The sequence below is a fragment of the Chelmon rostratus genome, chromosome 4, assembly GCF_017976325.1.
Source record: "Chelmon rostratus isolate fCheRos1 chromosome 4, fCheRos1.pri, whole genome shotgun sequence".
In the NCBI taxonomy this organism is placed as follows: Eukaryota; Metazoa; Chordata; class Actinopteri; order Chaetodontiformes; family Chaetodontidae; genus Chelmon; species Chelmon rostratus.
In genome coordinates, this window is record NC_055661.1 from 18,321,529 (window position 1) to 18,337,003 (window position 15,475).

General features: G+C 40.8%; 2 protein-coding genes across 4 annotated transcripts in view; both read right to left on the bottom strand.

The window, feature by feature from the left end:
• The window catches only part of qsox1 (quiescin Q6 sulfhydryl oxidase 1), a 28,678-nt gene extending 18,039 nt beyond the window's left edge, over nt 1–10,639 (bottom strand). The window contains exons 1-8 of the mRNA XM_041935070.1: nt 10,122–10,639; nt 9,077–9,177; nt 7,344–7,392; nt 6,949–7,051; nt 5,701–5,791; nt 5,285–5,430; nt 1,771–1,905; nt 1,543–1,672 (exon numbers count right to left, since the gene is read on the bottom strand). Coding sequence (XP_041791004.1) covers nt 1,543–1,672; nt 1,771–1,905; nt 5,285–5,430; nt 5,701–5,791; nt 6,949–7,051; nt 7,344–7,392; nt 9,077–9,177; nt 10,122–10,413 — 1,047 coding nt within the window. The 5' untranslated portion in view covers nt 10,414–10,639. The remainder of the gene's footprint in view (nt 1–1,542; nt 1,673–1,770; nt 1,906–5,284; nt 5,431–5,700; nt 5,792–6,948; nt 7,052–7,343; nt 7,393–9,076; nt 9,178–10,121) is intronic.
• Nucleotides 10,640–11,524: 885 nt separating this feature from the next.
• cep350 (centrosomal protein 350) overlaps nt 11,525–15,475 on the bottom strand; it is a 35,656-nt gene continuing 31,705 nt past the window's right edge. For all 3 annotated transcript variants that reach the window (XM_041935010.1, XM_041935007.1, XM_041935008.1), the window contains one exon: nt 11,525–15,111. In XM_041935010.1, the coding sequence (XP_041790944.1) occupies nt 14,944–15,111 (168 nt within the window). In that variant the 3' untranslated portion in view covers nt 11,525–14,943. The remainder of the gene's footprint in view (nt 15,112–15,475) is intronic.

The window sequence follows — 15,475 nt, forward strand, 5'->3', positions numbered from 1 at the left end:
CGAGATCACTCAGTCAAACGACAATAAGGACTGTCACAAGTCGCGGTCAGCTGCAACAATGATGGCCTCCTCAGCTACACAAAGCCCTGCTGAGAGGCTGGTCCATTCTGGTAGGGGGACAGGCTAAAAATACCACTGGGACCTACCGCTATTGACTAAACAAACTGGAGCTAATGGAGGCCACGGTGCTCTGCTCCCCCGCACACACACATACGCTGATACACACTAGCTTGCTACAACACCTCCCTAGAGAGTGAGATATAATCAGAGAGATTGGTGGCAGACTAGGGCAGTGAGACAGCCTGGTGCGTAGCCAATAGGGACAGGGCTAGCAGGTCAGGCCTCATCATCACAACATGTTTGCCTCCCTGGCACACTTCAGCGAGGAAGGAGGAAAAGAGGCAATGAGGAAGAATGTGAACGGAAAAAGCTGGAAGAAGGCAGCCAAAAAGCTGGAAAATTATATACAGATGAAAATAATTTTTTCCATGTTTGTTTGATTAAGCAAACAACAACATGGAAAAATGTAAAAATGTAAACAAATTTGTATCCCTTAAAGTGAATTATGGAAGAGAGAAGAGAAGAAAATTGAGAGATGTGGGGGGCTGTTTTGTTGAACCACAAAGAACTTGCATTTTTTACCAAGTATTTACAGAGATGCCAGTGTGAAACCACAAGTAGGAAAACTACATGAGGAGAAAGAGGAGTGGTTGGAGTGTCCCAGGGAGGTTTGCTAGTAAGCAGGCTGTGTTTGTGTAAAGCCTGCGGGCGGCAAGTGGTTGGCAGCCATGCTTCAATCCTCCTGGGAGCCAACATCAAGAGGGTCAACAATACCCAAGAGTATTTGTGCTTCCGTTCTTGTCAATGGCATCCACTTCTGTTTTCAATAATGTGTGTAAGCGTGCGAGTGTGCGCGGTGACAAACAAAACCGCATTAGACAAAACAACTAATTAGGTAAATTTGAAAAGTAATCTAATGGAATCTAAAAGAATTTAAGAAAAAGATGTTATGAAGTGGCAACTGTAAGCTAAATGCTGCAAAACAACAGCACAAAATCTACAGTGTGAACAAACATTCTGCTGTCTCACTCTCCATCTAGTGGTGACCTACCGTAACTACATATGTCTGTTAACTTCATGTTCATTATATCCTTGGGGCATTTTTTAGAGAAACAAATAAGTTTGTGCTTCTGTGTAGAAGGTGATATCTTTCCTGATCACCAGAGTTTACAGTAAAAAACCCTCTGTCCCCTGGTGACGAGCAGAGCCAGGAAAATGTTTCTCATAATAGAAAGTGAAAAGTAAAATGGGGGGAAAAGTGAATGAGCTGCTTAGTATGCAACAGAGGCCTTCTAAACAATGAAACAATCAAATACAGCATGTTATTTTTGAAGACATTTTCCCTGGATTTTTTTGTGTTACTGATTTTGGTATCCAATTTTCACCTGTTTGAAATATTTCTATTCTCTCATTTGGTTTACATATTCTGTGTGTGTGTCTGTGCTGTATGTGTCTATGTGGTGCTCTTTCTTGTAACTTCACCTTTGCCAGGACAGAGAGGTACTTCTTGAGAGAAACCAGGGCCTCTCCTTTGATGACAGCATGAGCAGCCAGTTCCACACGCAGAGAGTAGTGCAGTGTTGACTCCAGGTCTGACATGTACACCCTGGACCTGTGCGCACATAATCACAAACGTAAACATTAAATTAACGAATAATAAGAATGGGTAGAGGAAGACATGTTGTGTTGTGCAGTACGTGCTGTTCATACTTGTTGAAGGGTCTCCAGGGCTCCTCCGTGCTGTTGGTGTGGACTTTTGTGGCGATTGGTGGAGGCTTCCCTGACCGCACCACCCCCGGCAGCCTCTGGAGGGCGTAAGAGTAGAAAGCACGAGCCTCAATGTTGCTGCGGGAGAGGAGGACAGAGATGAAATCTTAGGTAAGTCAACATAAACTAGATGCGCAGAGGTATGTGCAGACGCCTCTCCACATACTTTTACGTGCTTATTGTCAGTGGCTGTTGGGATGGACCCTTAATCCAGCACAGGGATATCTATCGCTCTATTTTAGAGAACAGTGTGCTTCCAGCCTCATGGCAACAGTTTGATGAAGGCCCTTACCTGTTTCACCAAGACAATGATGCCATGCAAAAAGAGCAGTGCATAAAGAAATGTTTTTCTGTTTGGTGTGAAAGAATTCATCCTCATTGTCATCCAGCACTTTTGGGATGAACCGAAACACCAACTGCAAGTCATACCTTCTCACCTAACATCAGTGCTGGACCACATTAATGCTGAATGGGAGCAAATCCTTGCAGCCAGGATCCAAAATCTTACACAAAGCCTTCACAGCAGAGTGGATGCTGTTATGGCAGAATATCAAAGCCTGTCGGTGTAATGTTTGTCTGTCCGCACTCTTTTGGCCATATAGTATACCCAGGTTTCAAACAGCTATAATCCTGCAAGGAACCTCAAACAAATGCACTGTTTGTTTGTTTTTTTTATTTTGAACCTTTTGTTTCAGCAGTCCAGCACCATAAAAAATGTTTTATGACCTGTATTTTTTTGTGGCCATATATTTTACACACTTACGGGAACACATTTCAGCTACTGAGCAGATGGTGCCAGAGTAGCGTGGTATTGAGAGCGAGAGAGAGGGGGGAGAGAGGGAGACAGCGAGATCGCTGATCATTAAGCCATGTGATAACCCTGCAACTGGAACCACAGCCATTAATGGGCTCTCTCTCTCTCCCTCCACCCCTCATATCCTCCTCTCATTTGCTTTCTCCCCTTGTCAGGAGAGAGAGAGAGAGAAAGAGAGAGAGAGAATTGTAAAACTGGAACAGGATGGTAATAAGGAGGATGGATACTCTGGGCCCACGCTCACTCACACCAGTCCGGGACTCAATTACACCTGCGTGTCTGGTGGGAGTGTACAGATGTGGAGGGAGAGCCATTCATCCAGCGACCCCCTGGGCCGACGTGCAGGCAGGCATCAGAGTGGGCTGGGGGGATGCATTCACCTGGGACCAGCACACATTACATGCATGACGGATGTGAGACGCCCCCGCACGTTCTCACACACACACACACACACACACACACACACACACACACGCACACACACACACACACACACACACACACACACACAGCTCTCCCAGGATCAATCAGATATTCAGTGATGATGGGAGGCCATCTGTCGCCGTGTGCGGCTGGGGCTTGTTTGGCAGGTGAAGCCAGAAAAGCAATGGCATTGTTTTCATGCAAGAAATTAAAAAACCTCCCCTCTGTACAGTGATGGAGATGAGGGGGGTTGGAAGGGGAGAGATGGAGGGTGAATAAATAAATCAGCAATAAATCATTTCCTTTTTGCATTTGTCAACTAAAAAGAGTCCTCTTTGCATGCCAAGTTATTGAAACAGCCAAACAAAGAGGCAGAAACAGCAGATGAATTTGCAGGGTGAGGAATGATCAGCGCCGCTTTATGATAGTGAATAATGGGAGCGATTTTGATGCTCTGATCCCATTAAGAGGCCAGATGTTTAAAAGTATTCTCATGAATAGGGTTCAGATAATGAGCACACGATGCAGGTTTTCAGTAGAAAGCAAAGTTGTCGCATGTGGAACAATAGCAACCAAAGAGAAGTAAACTTGGTGTTTGTGTATTTCAGATGAAGCTAAATGGAAATTACTGAAAAAGTTTGAGAGGTTATCGAGATGTATATAAAAATAGCCCATGTGTGCCCTGCACCTTCCAATCACATCCTGTTTAACTGATGTGACTGTTTAACGCCGCTGTGGCTCACTGGTGTATCCTGCATGTTTGTCTCTATTCTACATGTTACTAATAATGATGGAGAAATATTATTTCTTTAAACTAGGTCTTGTCCTTTCTTAAATTTAACAATTCAACAATGTTGAAAATCTAGAAGTTAGCTCTGTGTGTAATTTGTAAAAGCAGAGCGCTGCACTCTTGATGACTTCAGACAATAAACAATCCTATGCTGACTGGTGCTTGCAGACAAAGCTCCATGGAAAAAGGCATGCACGATAGTACCACTTCGTACCAGTGCACTGTCCTGTACATCACAGATAACAATCAGCAATTCTGCTGTTTGCTCAAGTGAGGTTCAACATATCGTTACATCCTGTAGGAGGTGGAGCTTGTTATTGTTTAGCCATGGTTACTATTAAAGCTCTCAACAACAATTTGGCCTCATCTGTTTGAATTTTTAGATTTGTCATTTCAAAGGTCGTCCCAAACCAGCCAGTGTGGAAAGGACAACAAAACCGTCAGACAAAGAATAGTAGAAACACTGTATAAATGCAAATTCTGTCTTTCAAATTTTATTTTGGACATGCCAGTATCCTAACCCTTTGTGGCATTGTCCTTAAACTGCCTCACAGAACACAGTACACACACACACATACAGCTGTTTTCTCTTATTCTGACTAATTAAACCTCTGCTCAGGGCAGAGCTCCACATGGAAACAACTGGGAAGCAAATTTCAACACAGCAAACATGAGTGTCAGACAGACGTCAATCAAGCACAGTCGCACACACACTCAAACGCTCGCACAGTCCTCAGACAAGGTCTAATGAGACAAATAAGTGCACCTGTGTAAGTGGACCCTGAGTGTGTAGAGCCTTTAAAGTAAAAGAACATCACTTTGTCTCAAACTAATTCTAATCAATAAAGAACAAACCATCTGTTTTAAAGTATGAAATATCACTAAAAAGCTGAACAAGTAAGGCTATCAACGGTGACAGATGTTTAGGATTATGGAGAGAAATGAATGTCTCCCACAATTTACTTCCTATTTGATACCCTTCACCTTACTGTAGACAGTCACCCAAAGCCTGTGTGACTTTACACTATATAGTGAAGGGATAGTGAGCAGGGATCTGTTTGAGATCAACCTTAATGCCAACCATCCAGTCCTTGTAAACTGAAAACTAAAAAAACAACCGTTACTTGTATTAACTGTTGCAGTTGATGCCTGAAATGTAAACACACCACATCCTGAAGCAGAGACGGACCTACTCGACTGTTTGTAAAAGCAAATGTGGTATTAAAAACAAAATCCCTATTTTGTTATGTTATCAGAGATACAATAAATGCATAATTAAAATGGTTATTATTATATAATTACATTGTGTAAAGCGTGAAACAGGATGCAATCATTTGCAAATTATCTGTGTTTACCAACAATGGTTTTACACTGTCAGGATGATAATACTGTGTTGCACACTGGAAGTCAGGGTACAGTCAGATACTCACACTTTAAGTCTGGTGAAGTTGCCTCCAGGATAATAAAGGTAGCAGGAGGGAAACTCAGTCACCTCCAGTTTGGTTACCAGACCCTCCTCAGTCCTCAGGACTCTCCGCACAGCAACGTTCTCAAACTGTAACAGGTCCAGAGTCACCTGAAGAATGGAAGAGACACACACACACAGAGACAGACAGACAGACAGACAGACAGACAGACAGACAGACAGACAGACAGAAGTTTTCTCTTTCTGGTTCAGGTTGTAATGTCACACATAGTAGAATTTTGCTAATCATGTGGATGTACATAGTTGGAAAGAAACTATATTCAGTGTCTCTACAACAACCTCTCTTGTGTTGCCCAAAAGAGAAAACAGTATTCTAGAGAGGAGAGAAACACACAGTTAGGGCTGACGGAAACCTGTTACCTCTCGGCCGATGTAGGATTTACCATCCTCGAAGATCAGAGCCAGGTGTTGAACGTTGTTGGTTTCAAAGAAGCTGTCAATTTCTGCTTGGCTGAAGAGAGAAGAACACACATAAAAGTGGACTCTCACACCCAAGTTACGCTAAGCCTTGAAGACACTCCAAACATCATCGATAAATCTTGAAGGGATCAGCTATTAATCTAGTAGAGATCAAAAGGAAGAACAAGACAAACAGATTTTTATGGACATATTTTATCTAAAAGAAAGAAAAAGGAACATGTTAAAATTAAATTGAGAAAGGTGCAATTCATTTGGTCTTTTTACAGATTTTTAAGTTGATTTGGATCACCTTTGTGCCCGCACAAGACTATTTTTTTCTGAAGAGCATCCGCACCCACGATCATAAACATTAAAACTACTGTACTCCAGCATAATAGCTTTCAAGTATATTATTTCCACTTTAACTGTTCTTTTGATAAAAGAACAGTTGCAAATCGGAATTTCTGCATGAAGCAAGAAAGTATGATGGTTCACATCCACTTATTATTTTCTAATAAAAAAAAAAAACGAAGAAGAAAACCTCACGATTCTGAAAGGAGTAATGGTACGTTCCCTTTAAAGCTGAAAAGAGAAATAACCTTGACTTCCTGCTTCCTTTTCCTGCACCACCAGTATAATAAACTGTGTGCATGCAGTGTCTATGTCTGAAGGCAGTGTGTGTGGTCACAGAACTGCGGCCTAGTAGTGATGACAGAGTGAACTGAGCAATAATTGATTAATAATAAATAATTGTCTCTAACAAATAAGAGTGCAGCTGAGATCTGATGAAAGGCAACAACATGCTGGGAATATGGGTTTCTGTTCTGCTGCAGCAAAAGCACAAGCGTGCAATAAAGGATAGAAGAAATGCTGTCGCTAAACCTGGAACTATAATTCACCAAACTGTGGGATTACATGAATATAAGGAAGCGTAAATGCAGCAAATGTTTAATAACAGTGTAAAATAGGTAGGTGTGGGTTGAACGTGGACTCATTTACATTTAGTTGTTACTGCACATATAACGACAGGTTTATAAATTATGACAAAAAACAGACAAACTGACATTGACTGACATTAATTCACAACTTCCTACTAGACTACACAACTGCAAAACTAATAACATCATTTGTAACTTAATAAAAAATCAATCACAAGAATCTTACTGTTAAATTCCTACAATAAAAATGGGCATGTGTGCGAGTGTTTACCTGGTGGGCTCCAGTGGGGGGCAGGCAGGGGGCCAGGGCTCCTCATGGGTTTCCAGTCTGTCTATGATCTTGTGACGGAGGCCCCGCACATCGCGAGGGAAAGCTGGAAGGTTAACATCATATATTATACATCGCAGGTAGGTCTCATGCAGGATTATCACTCACTAAAACACAATAATGACTACATGAGCATGTATATAAACACCTAACTGCAATATTCCATAAGTGTCTGCACAAGGTGACCTGAACCAAAAGTAAAATAGCAGGCAAAAGGCTAATAACATATAACATGATGATTAGTATGTGTATTCCTGCTCTGACATGATTGATTGAAACGGACTGTAAAAGACTACTTCTTTTTACTGGTCTGAATTCTTCTGTGTGTACAGTGGTACCTTGAAAAGACTGCCCTTTTGAACCAGCCTTGGAATAAGCATGGAAGAACTGCAAAGTGAAAGAGAGAGCAGGTTTGGGTTATGAAGGAAGTTGAGAGAAAGAGAGAAGTGAGATCAAATGGGACGGCCCTCACATAACCATGAGAGAAGAGAGGTGATGTTGTGTAATATTTTGTGGGTGGGCGGAGGGGGGTTGGTGGTGGCGGCTGAGAGCAGCTTTCCCCTCGGCCCACCTTGACCCTTAAATCCTTCCTGGCTAAAATGAGTCGCAGATGTTGAAGCTCCGTTGTGTGTTCAAACAGAAGGAGCTCTTTGTTTCATTGGCTTTCACTGGATGACAGAGAGGAGAGATAAAGACTGAGAGCGAGATAGTCTTAAACACACATGACTGCTGACTATTCAGACATACTACAAATACAAATGCAGATGTTTGAAGCTGGAGCATTTTTGCAGTGTGGTTGCTGATCAGGCAAAAGTTTAATCTACCGGGAAAGTCTACGTCTACGCTATCTAACCCAATCTGTCATGTTCTCATCCAGAGCTTCAAATATCCATCAAAAATGATCTATAAACCCCTGATCTGTAACACAAATAAAACTGAATTCTAATAATACTACTGAGACAAGGAGAAAAGTCCCTTGTTGACTGAATAATAACTTTCCACAGTGGATCCTACAGGTTTTGAAGTTACTGTATGAAAAACTGCCATATATATAATATATAATGGAACATTGCATTTTTCAAAAATACAGAAACTATTTGAATTTCTGGGGAATGGCCTCAGAAATCTAAAAAATATCCAAATCCATTTAAGAAAGTAGCTAACAACTAAATAGATAGGATAGATGGAGCGTGGTCAATTCGGGAAGAAAAGGTATATTCTTGAATTGAGTCTGGTTTACTGAACACCATTGTACCTGCAAATGAGCATTCTGTTTCCGCGCATGCTTAAGCACATTCTACAAAACACGCTAATTAAAATCAAACAGTATCAGTGTGGAAAAAGGGAGCTCACAGGCACATTCAAACAACACTGTGAACATTCCTGATTTTATGGTCAGGTCATGAAATGTAGCATGGAACCAAAGGGACGGGAAGCGGGATGTATCTTAATGCAGTCTGGTGCACTTCTAATGTATTCTTTTTTTTCACATCAGGAACTTAAGGATAAAAAAAGGAAAGGTGATTAAAGTTTGGGTTTTTTTTTCAAGTTTTGCTTCAACAGTACCTTCTCTCATTTTTAATTAAGAAAAAAAAACCTCACCAAATTGGAGCTTCAATAAGTGACTATTTTCCCTATCATTTAGTTTGCCTAGTATTCAAGTTGACAAGAAGACATACTCAAATTGCTTGACAAAAAAGTATAATATTGCTGAGAAGATGGAACTGATGAACTTTTGGCATTTTTGCTTAAAAAAATTATTCAAATTGTTGCTGTTACTTTACTTTTACTTTATCCAGAGGTGCTCTGTCTGATCTTACTTCTCTTAATAACACATTTAATTCAGCCGTGTCCTTCAGAGACTACACAAACTATCATTAGATAATTATTTAAATAATGAACAGTAAGATGAAATTATCTTAAGACTTGCTCCAAGACTTTCCTTGCTTTCAAAGTCTCTGAAGTCTGCAACAATAGGCACAGTATCGTTATCAGCTCCTAATCACACCTGTCCCTGGTCATCAGCAGCCATCATGAAAGAGGGGAGAACAGTTCATACACTGTATACTACCTTTATCGAGGGATATCCTGTGATGCTGAAGCCAGTGCAGACCTTCCTGTTCGCCTCTGCAGCACAGTCTATGGCTGCCAGGTCCACAGCTGGCTTCCACTCTGAAGAACAGACATCAAACAGAGTGAGAGAGCCACAGTAAATATTTAGTGTACCATCTACCGCACCACATACACTCTACTGACACTGGATGGGGCACTGTGTGTGCCATGCGTGCCAATGTGAACTTCCAGAAGAAGTCAGTGCGCCACAATTATCAAAAACAAAAACCTACAGAGACATTTGTACTTTCCACTATTCATATTACTTTATATCTGTAAGAGAAGGCAGCACACTCATCACATTTACTGACAGTAACAGGCCTGTGAAGACAGTTCCTCCTACTGTCATTTTGCATGTCATCTCCAGGTTTATGGTAGCTGAGAGACAAGCGCAAATTGAGGTTTGCCAAGATATCATCCGCATGCGATGCTAAATCCTCTTCAATTTCAATTAAATATCAGCTGGATGACCCTCTTAACTCCACAAGCACCCAGCACAGCAGCCCAAGAGATCAGTTGCCACTGGGTACAGTGTGGGAGACTGAAACACAGGACTGAAAACCCCAGTGACTGTGTTAGGCCTCCTGCTATCACCAGACACTTTGCACTTGACTATCAGCCTAATTCCATTCATTCTCATGGCTGTGTGATATGTCTGCTGGCTCATGAGCAACAGAAACAGCTGAAGGATGCCATGGAGAGCCACAATAAAAACACATTCATTAGATCATATGCTCTAATTAACAGATAGAAACAGCAGCTTGGTGTTTTCACTGTTTCCATGCAGACGATAAGAGATACAGGGAGGTGTAAACTTGGCAACATTGGAGCTAGCGACAGATTAATAATAGACTATTAATCCTGAAATACCCGTCTATCATGTGAATAAACCAAGGTCAGTGGTGCATTATTTACAAAACAATGTAGAGTAAATTATGACTGACAGGACCAGAACTCAAACATTGTAAACAGCCTTAGCTACGTGACTTGCAGCAAGTCCTTACCTTTAATGTCTCGAGCCAGACTTTTGTAAACCGGAGAAAAGGCGACACAGTGTCCGCACCACGAAGCGTAGAACTCCGCCACTATAGCGGCGGTGGAGTTGATCAAAACCGACTCCACATTTTCCGGAGTTAGCAAGATGACTTGATCAGAAGTGGAGTACAGTCCAGCCTCCGCGGCAGAGGGAAAAAGAAGACAGAAGCATAACCAAACTGCCGACGCTGCTATCTCTCTGGGAAATATCTGTATTTGTCCAGCAAACCGAGACGTGGCACGGCCGCAGCGCCGCGCCATCTTCCCCGTCCGAGCTGCTGCCGCTAACCGTCTGTCCGAGCGTTTCCACCCCCGACGCACCAAACTTCTCACAACTTTCTCTCCCTCGCTTTTTCCCGGCCAGCAGGCTTCATGGGTCCTCCCCCTGTCGAGCTCCCAGTGCCTCACAAAAACACCTCTCACAACGAAGTAACACACCCGCTACACAAACACTCAACTCTCCGTTAAACTCACTCAGATAACAATATGAAATGCGATATCAGGCGATTTGAAGTGATGCGCGAGGACAAAACGGACACATTTTTGCCCCTACACGGCTCTCATACAGGAAATACCCGTTAATGAATATTAATATTATCTACACTTAAATTATTTAGCATAAAAAAAACTGTTGGACTAGTTTGAAAAGTTCACTCCAGACCTTGACCATGCGGTTGGCTGACAAATAAATGAACAAATAAATAAAACCTTTGGTCAAGGTTAACTTACTGTCTTTTTATGGGGTTTCAAACACATCCTACAGCCCTCCTCAGGCCATGAAATTAGGCTAAATTGTCAGGAAAAAGCTGGTAATTGGGCCTTGAGTTGAAAAGACAGTTTGTTTGTTTCTTTTTGTTTGTGTGTGTGTGTGTCAAAATGAAAGCTTTTAGCTTCCTCTTTACTGAGAAAGTTACTAAAATCAAAATCACTATTTTTGGCCATACACTACATGTATATTCACAAACATGACATAAACAAACCATAACCTTAGCCATAATTAATATTAAGTGTTTTTGCATTAAAAGACCATTCTCTCAGCACTTTAGCTAGGATTTTTGAAATACTGAGAGGTGGTGAGTCCAAATTTCCCCAGTGCGACCCCATCCACTGAAGACATTTTTGACTAGCCCCTAAAAAAATCAAAATCCCACAAACGTAATTAGCTTTTTAAAGATATATTCTGTCAATTTAATCTTCATACATTATGTTCTGCTAGTTTTTTGTCTTCTTTTACAAACATTTGGATACATTAAGTACAGAGCCTTTAATGTGACCTGACACACCATTAAACCTTTTGTCTGCTGTCAGTGCTGCAACAACTCTGTGAGGCAACTACTGCATACTCGAAACACATTTCAAGTCAGCATTACTTTAGAAACAACGAAAGCTTTATTTACAATTTCAAAGTTCATTTAGTTAACAAATATATACTATGCACATATTTGCAAACAGTGTTTATTTTACAACAATCAGGTTACAGTAACAGTGGGTCAGATTGGATATACAGTATATTTACATCCATAAAAGAATTGTACAAGTCTTCAAGTGCACTTGGTGTGCACTCACAGCACATTATTATAAATACTCATTAACATTTTGACAAAAGATGAACAGGGAAATCTCACCTGACTGGGTTTATTTAATAATCAAATCTTTTGTGCCAATTCAGTCATTCAGATAAACTTCGCCCTATACCAAACAGCTTCAAACTTCTTGAAGGTTTATATCAATCTACAGCAGAAGTCTTAGCTGTTTGGTCCATACGTATAAAGCAATGCATAAGACCAAGTACTGCATAGATACACAGGGGAACTTAACTTCCTCCCACATACAATCAATTCAAGAGGACAATCCTAGAGGGTTTGTTATAAAGCCTTGCAGAAAGTGTTTCTAAGGTTACTAATTATGTCACCATTACAGTTACATATGTCTACAGACCAAACATACAAGTCATACAGCATGGAGAGGTTGGTGTCAAATGTTTTTGGTCTTTTTCTGCATTATATAATTTACAGTTTCAATATACACAGTAGCAACTCTTTTAAACATCAAAGGTAGAAAAAAGACTAAGTACTCAGTTTAAGGTCACTTTAGCTCCCAACAGTCAGTGAAGGTTAGCAAGCTCTGTCACACATGCCACAATGAGTTTGTGCACACTCTGTTGGATCAAAGCAGCGCTGACAGTGAGGACCAAAGTAAGCCCTTAGATACAGTCCTACAGTACATGCTCAGCCTCATCAGCTCTGTGCCACACACAGTGCAGCTGATGAACTGGAGTCACTGTGTGTTTGTGTGTGGAGTGTCCACAATCTAGTTCCTGAAACAGTTCATCAATAAAATGACTCAACTGTGTCTACATGCACAGATGCAGGGGTGACGTGGACAAGAAGCAGGTGACACATTAGAGTGACTCATTGATTCTGTTAGCATTACAAACATTTCCTCAGACTGAGGCACAGGAAAATTAGACAGGTTAAAAAACGTCCTCAGCAATGCTTCGATACAGAAAGACTGTTAAGGCAGAAACTGAAGTATTGGCAAACTGGTAAGAAGAAAGAGCAGTCATTTAAGGATCATTTACAAAATGGTAGAATACAGCAGTTGAACAAGACATTCAAAGAAAATAGGTCCAAAGGATGTTGAGACATCAACAAAGTTAGTTATAAATCTACAACTCAACATAAAGAGGCACTTGACCTGAATGTTGAGGAAGACCTCTGCTGTCTAACAACATCGCCAGGCTACATTCTGATGGCTGGTTTGAACTTGCTGATTGCTGTGAAAAGAAAAGTTTCACAGCAGCAAGCGGAGCACACAGTATAACCATGCTGCTACACGACTAGATTTTTTTTTTTTTTTTTGGGCAAAGGTTCAGCTAGGAAGCTTTACCGGGGCGACTGATAAAGAGACAAGACAACCACAGGTGCTCTCAGGTCATGTAAAGTAAACAGACTGTAGGGTAAGTAAGGCTCAAATCCAGCATATCAGTACTGTTGTATAATGCAATTCCAAAAATATCAAAGACACCACTGCCAGTTTTTTGTGTCCCACTTGCACACTATATAGTCAGTCTGAGATTTAATGACATTTTTTTTTTAAAATGCCAGCATATACGCTAAAATGACTTGATTTTTGAACATAGCATTGGTGGATGTTTATCCCACAATGCTAACATAAAAACAATGTTGAATGAGGTGCAAAAGCTTCAGTTACAGCACAGTAAAAAGTGTTAACACTAGTACACACCGTTTGCTTCAAAACATTAACGCATTGTACGAAAGTGGGACACAGTGATTGTGTTGACCAACTGGACAATTGTGGCCACAATAAAAATCATTCAGAACAGTTTCAATTAATTATTAACACTACGTTTAAATATTAAACCCCCTCTCTTCTCATGTTCTTTTTCTTGTTTCAATAGCATTCTTTAAACCTCCTACATAATATATTGCAATAATCACATTCACATTTCTGTTTGTGCTTTTTACAATTTCATTAGATGTTAAAATCTGCTCTCTATATGTTGACAAGATCGCTTGTGATTCAAAATGTTCCTTACTCTTCTAATCAAACATTTTCACACAATAAATAATATAAGTATGGAGGCAAAATGTTTCATACAATATTTGATATCAGTGACGTTCCAATACAGCGCAGTCTGATTATATCTGATCGATGACACGTTTCATGCGTTGTAGCTCCACTCCAGCACTGGACTTAAAATTCAACAATGATTGTAAAGTTTGCTGACTCCCAGCTTTAATTGTGTTTCAGAGTGTTCTTATCCATACTGGGTAAACAGTACTGGATGTTTTTTTTCCTCAAAATAGTTAATTTAATAATTTTAAGACAATGCAGCAGGACAAAGATGCTAAACATACAGCCAAACAAGGTGTTTTTAGGGCCAAATACTGACTGGCTGAGTCAGTTCTCTGACCTCAGTTAAACTGAGCATGTGTTGTAGTTGTTGAAGACCAGACTGCAGACTAAAAGTCCCAGAAACAAGCAAGAAGTGAAATGGCTGTAATGTTTGCTGATGTCTGAGAATCACAGATGTCAGTCAGTTTTTTAAATTTAAAGCAGACCTACAGAAGCCAACACATGAGGGGCTGATCACTGATCGCCCTCAAACTGAGAGTTTAACCATTGTCATTGTTTAATTTCAACGTGCTAGATTACAAAGCCAACACAATAACATGCCACTGTCAAATCACTTATAGACTACACTCTATTTTCTTTTTCAGCTACTTTTTCTGTTACAATTTTTGAATCAATATATATATATATATATATACCTATTTCAAGATTCAATACAAAATATAACAACCTACTTTTGTTCCAGGTGGATCTTATATTACAGTCCCGTATGGAACAATCAACCTAGCAGCATCAATGGACTTTAAATGCTAACAAATGGCACAGTCCATCCTCAAACATCTAATCATTCTCCAACTGGCATGTACAAAAAGAACCAGTCCAGGAGGTGAGAACTGAGACTAGATGATGTTTAGGTTTAAGAAGGCTGGATTGCTCAAGAGGCGTTCTGTGTGTAGAACAAATTACGGAACCACTATAAATAGCTGACATTAAATTCAGCAAATTAATGTCACAGAAATAAGTAGGAGTTGTTTAGTTGAGAGGTAATGCTGGGACCGAAGGCATTTGAGGATCGCTGTTGGCACATCAGCTGGTGGAAGACAGAGCAGCGGTAGGTTGGCTGGAGTTCACTGGGGTGAGGAGAGACTGGGGTTGAGCTAGAGGTTGTATTTTAAAATCTAAGACGGAAAGCTGTCAGGAGAGGGTGTCTCTTTTGGCCCTCCTGTCATAGACTAGCGTCAGCACGTTTGCAGTGTCCTTCAGCAAAGCATCAAAAATGCTGTCTGCCAGCTGCATCTTGACAAACAGCTCGTCCTCGTCATAGTTGACCCACTGGGCCTCCTCCTCATGGAGTTCCTGAACCTGAAAGACAAACAGGCTCAACTACTGTCATGGCTGAAGGTAAAATATCAAAGTCAGATTAAGTTCTAATTCATACATCTTAATAAAGCATTAAAGGCTGTAATCCTAGATTTGAATGGGTCAACCTCGACCCAAAATATGAACATTTTCTAAAACTGTTGCTGCCATCCAGAGGAAATAAACAAATTGGGTCTGATAATATTTGCAAGAAAAAAAAACAACTAATCAGGTCACACAGGACTTTCTCATTTATGAGGAGTATGAATGCAATTTCCTTGGGGAGAGGGAAGTCTGGGCATCCCTGCTTTGACGGCTGCCCCCACGACCCGGCCCCGGATAAGCGGAAGAAAATGGATGGATGGAT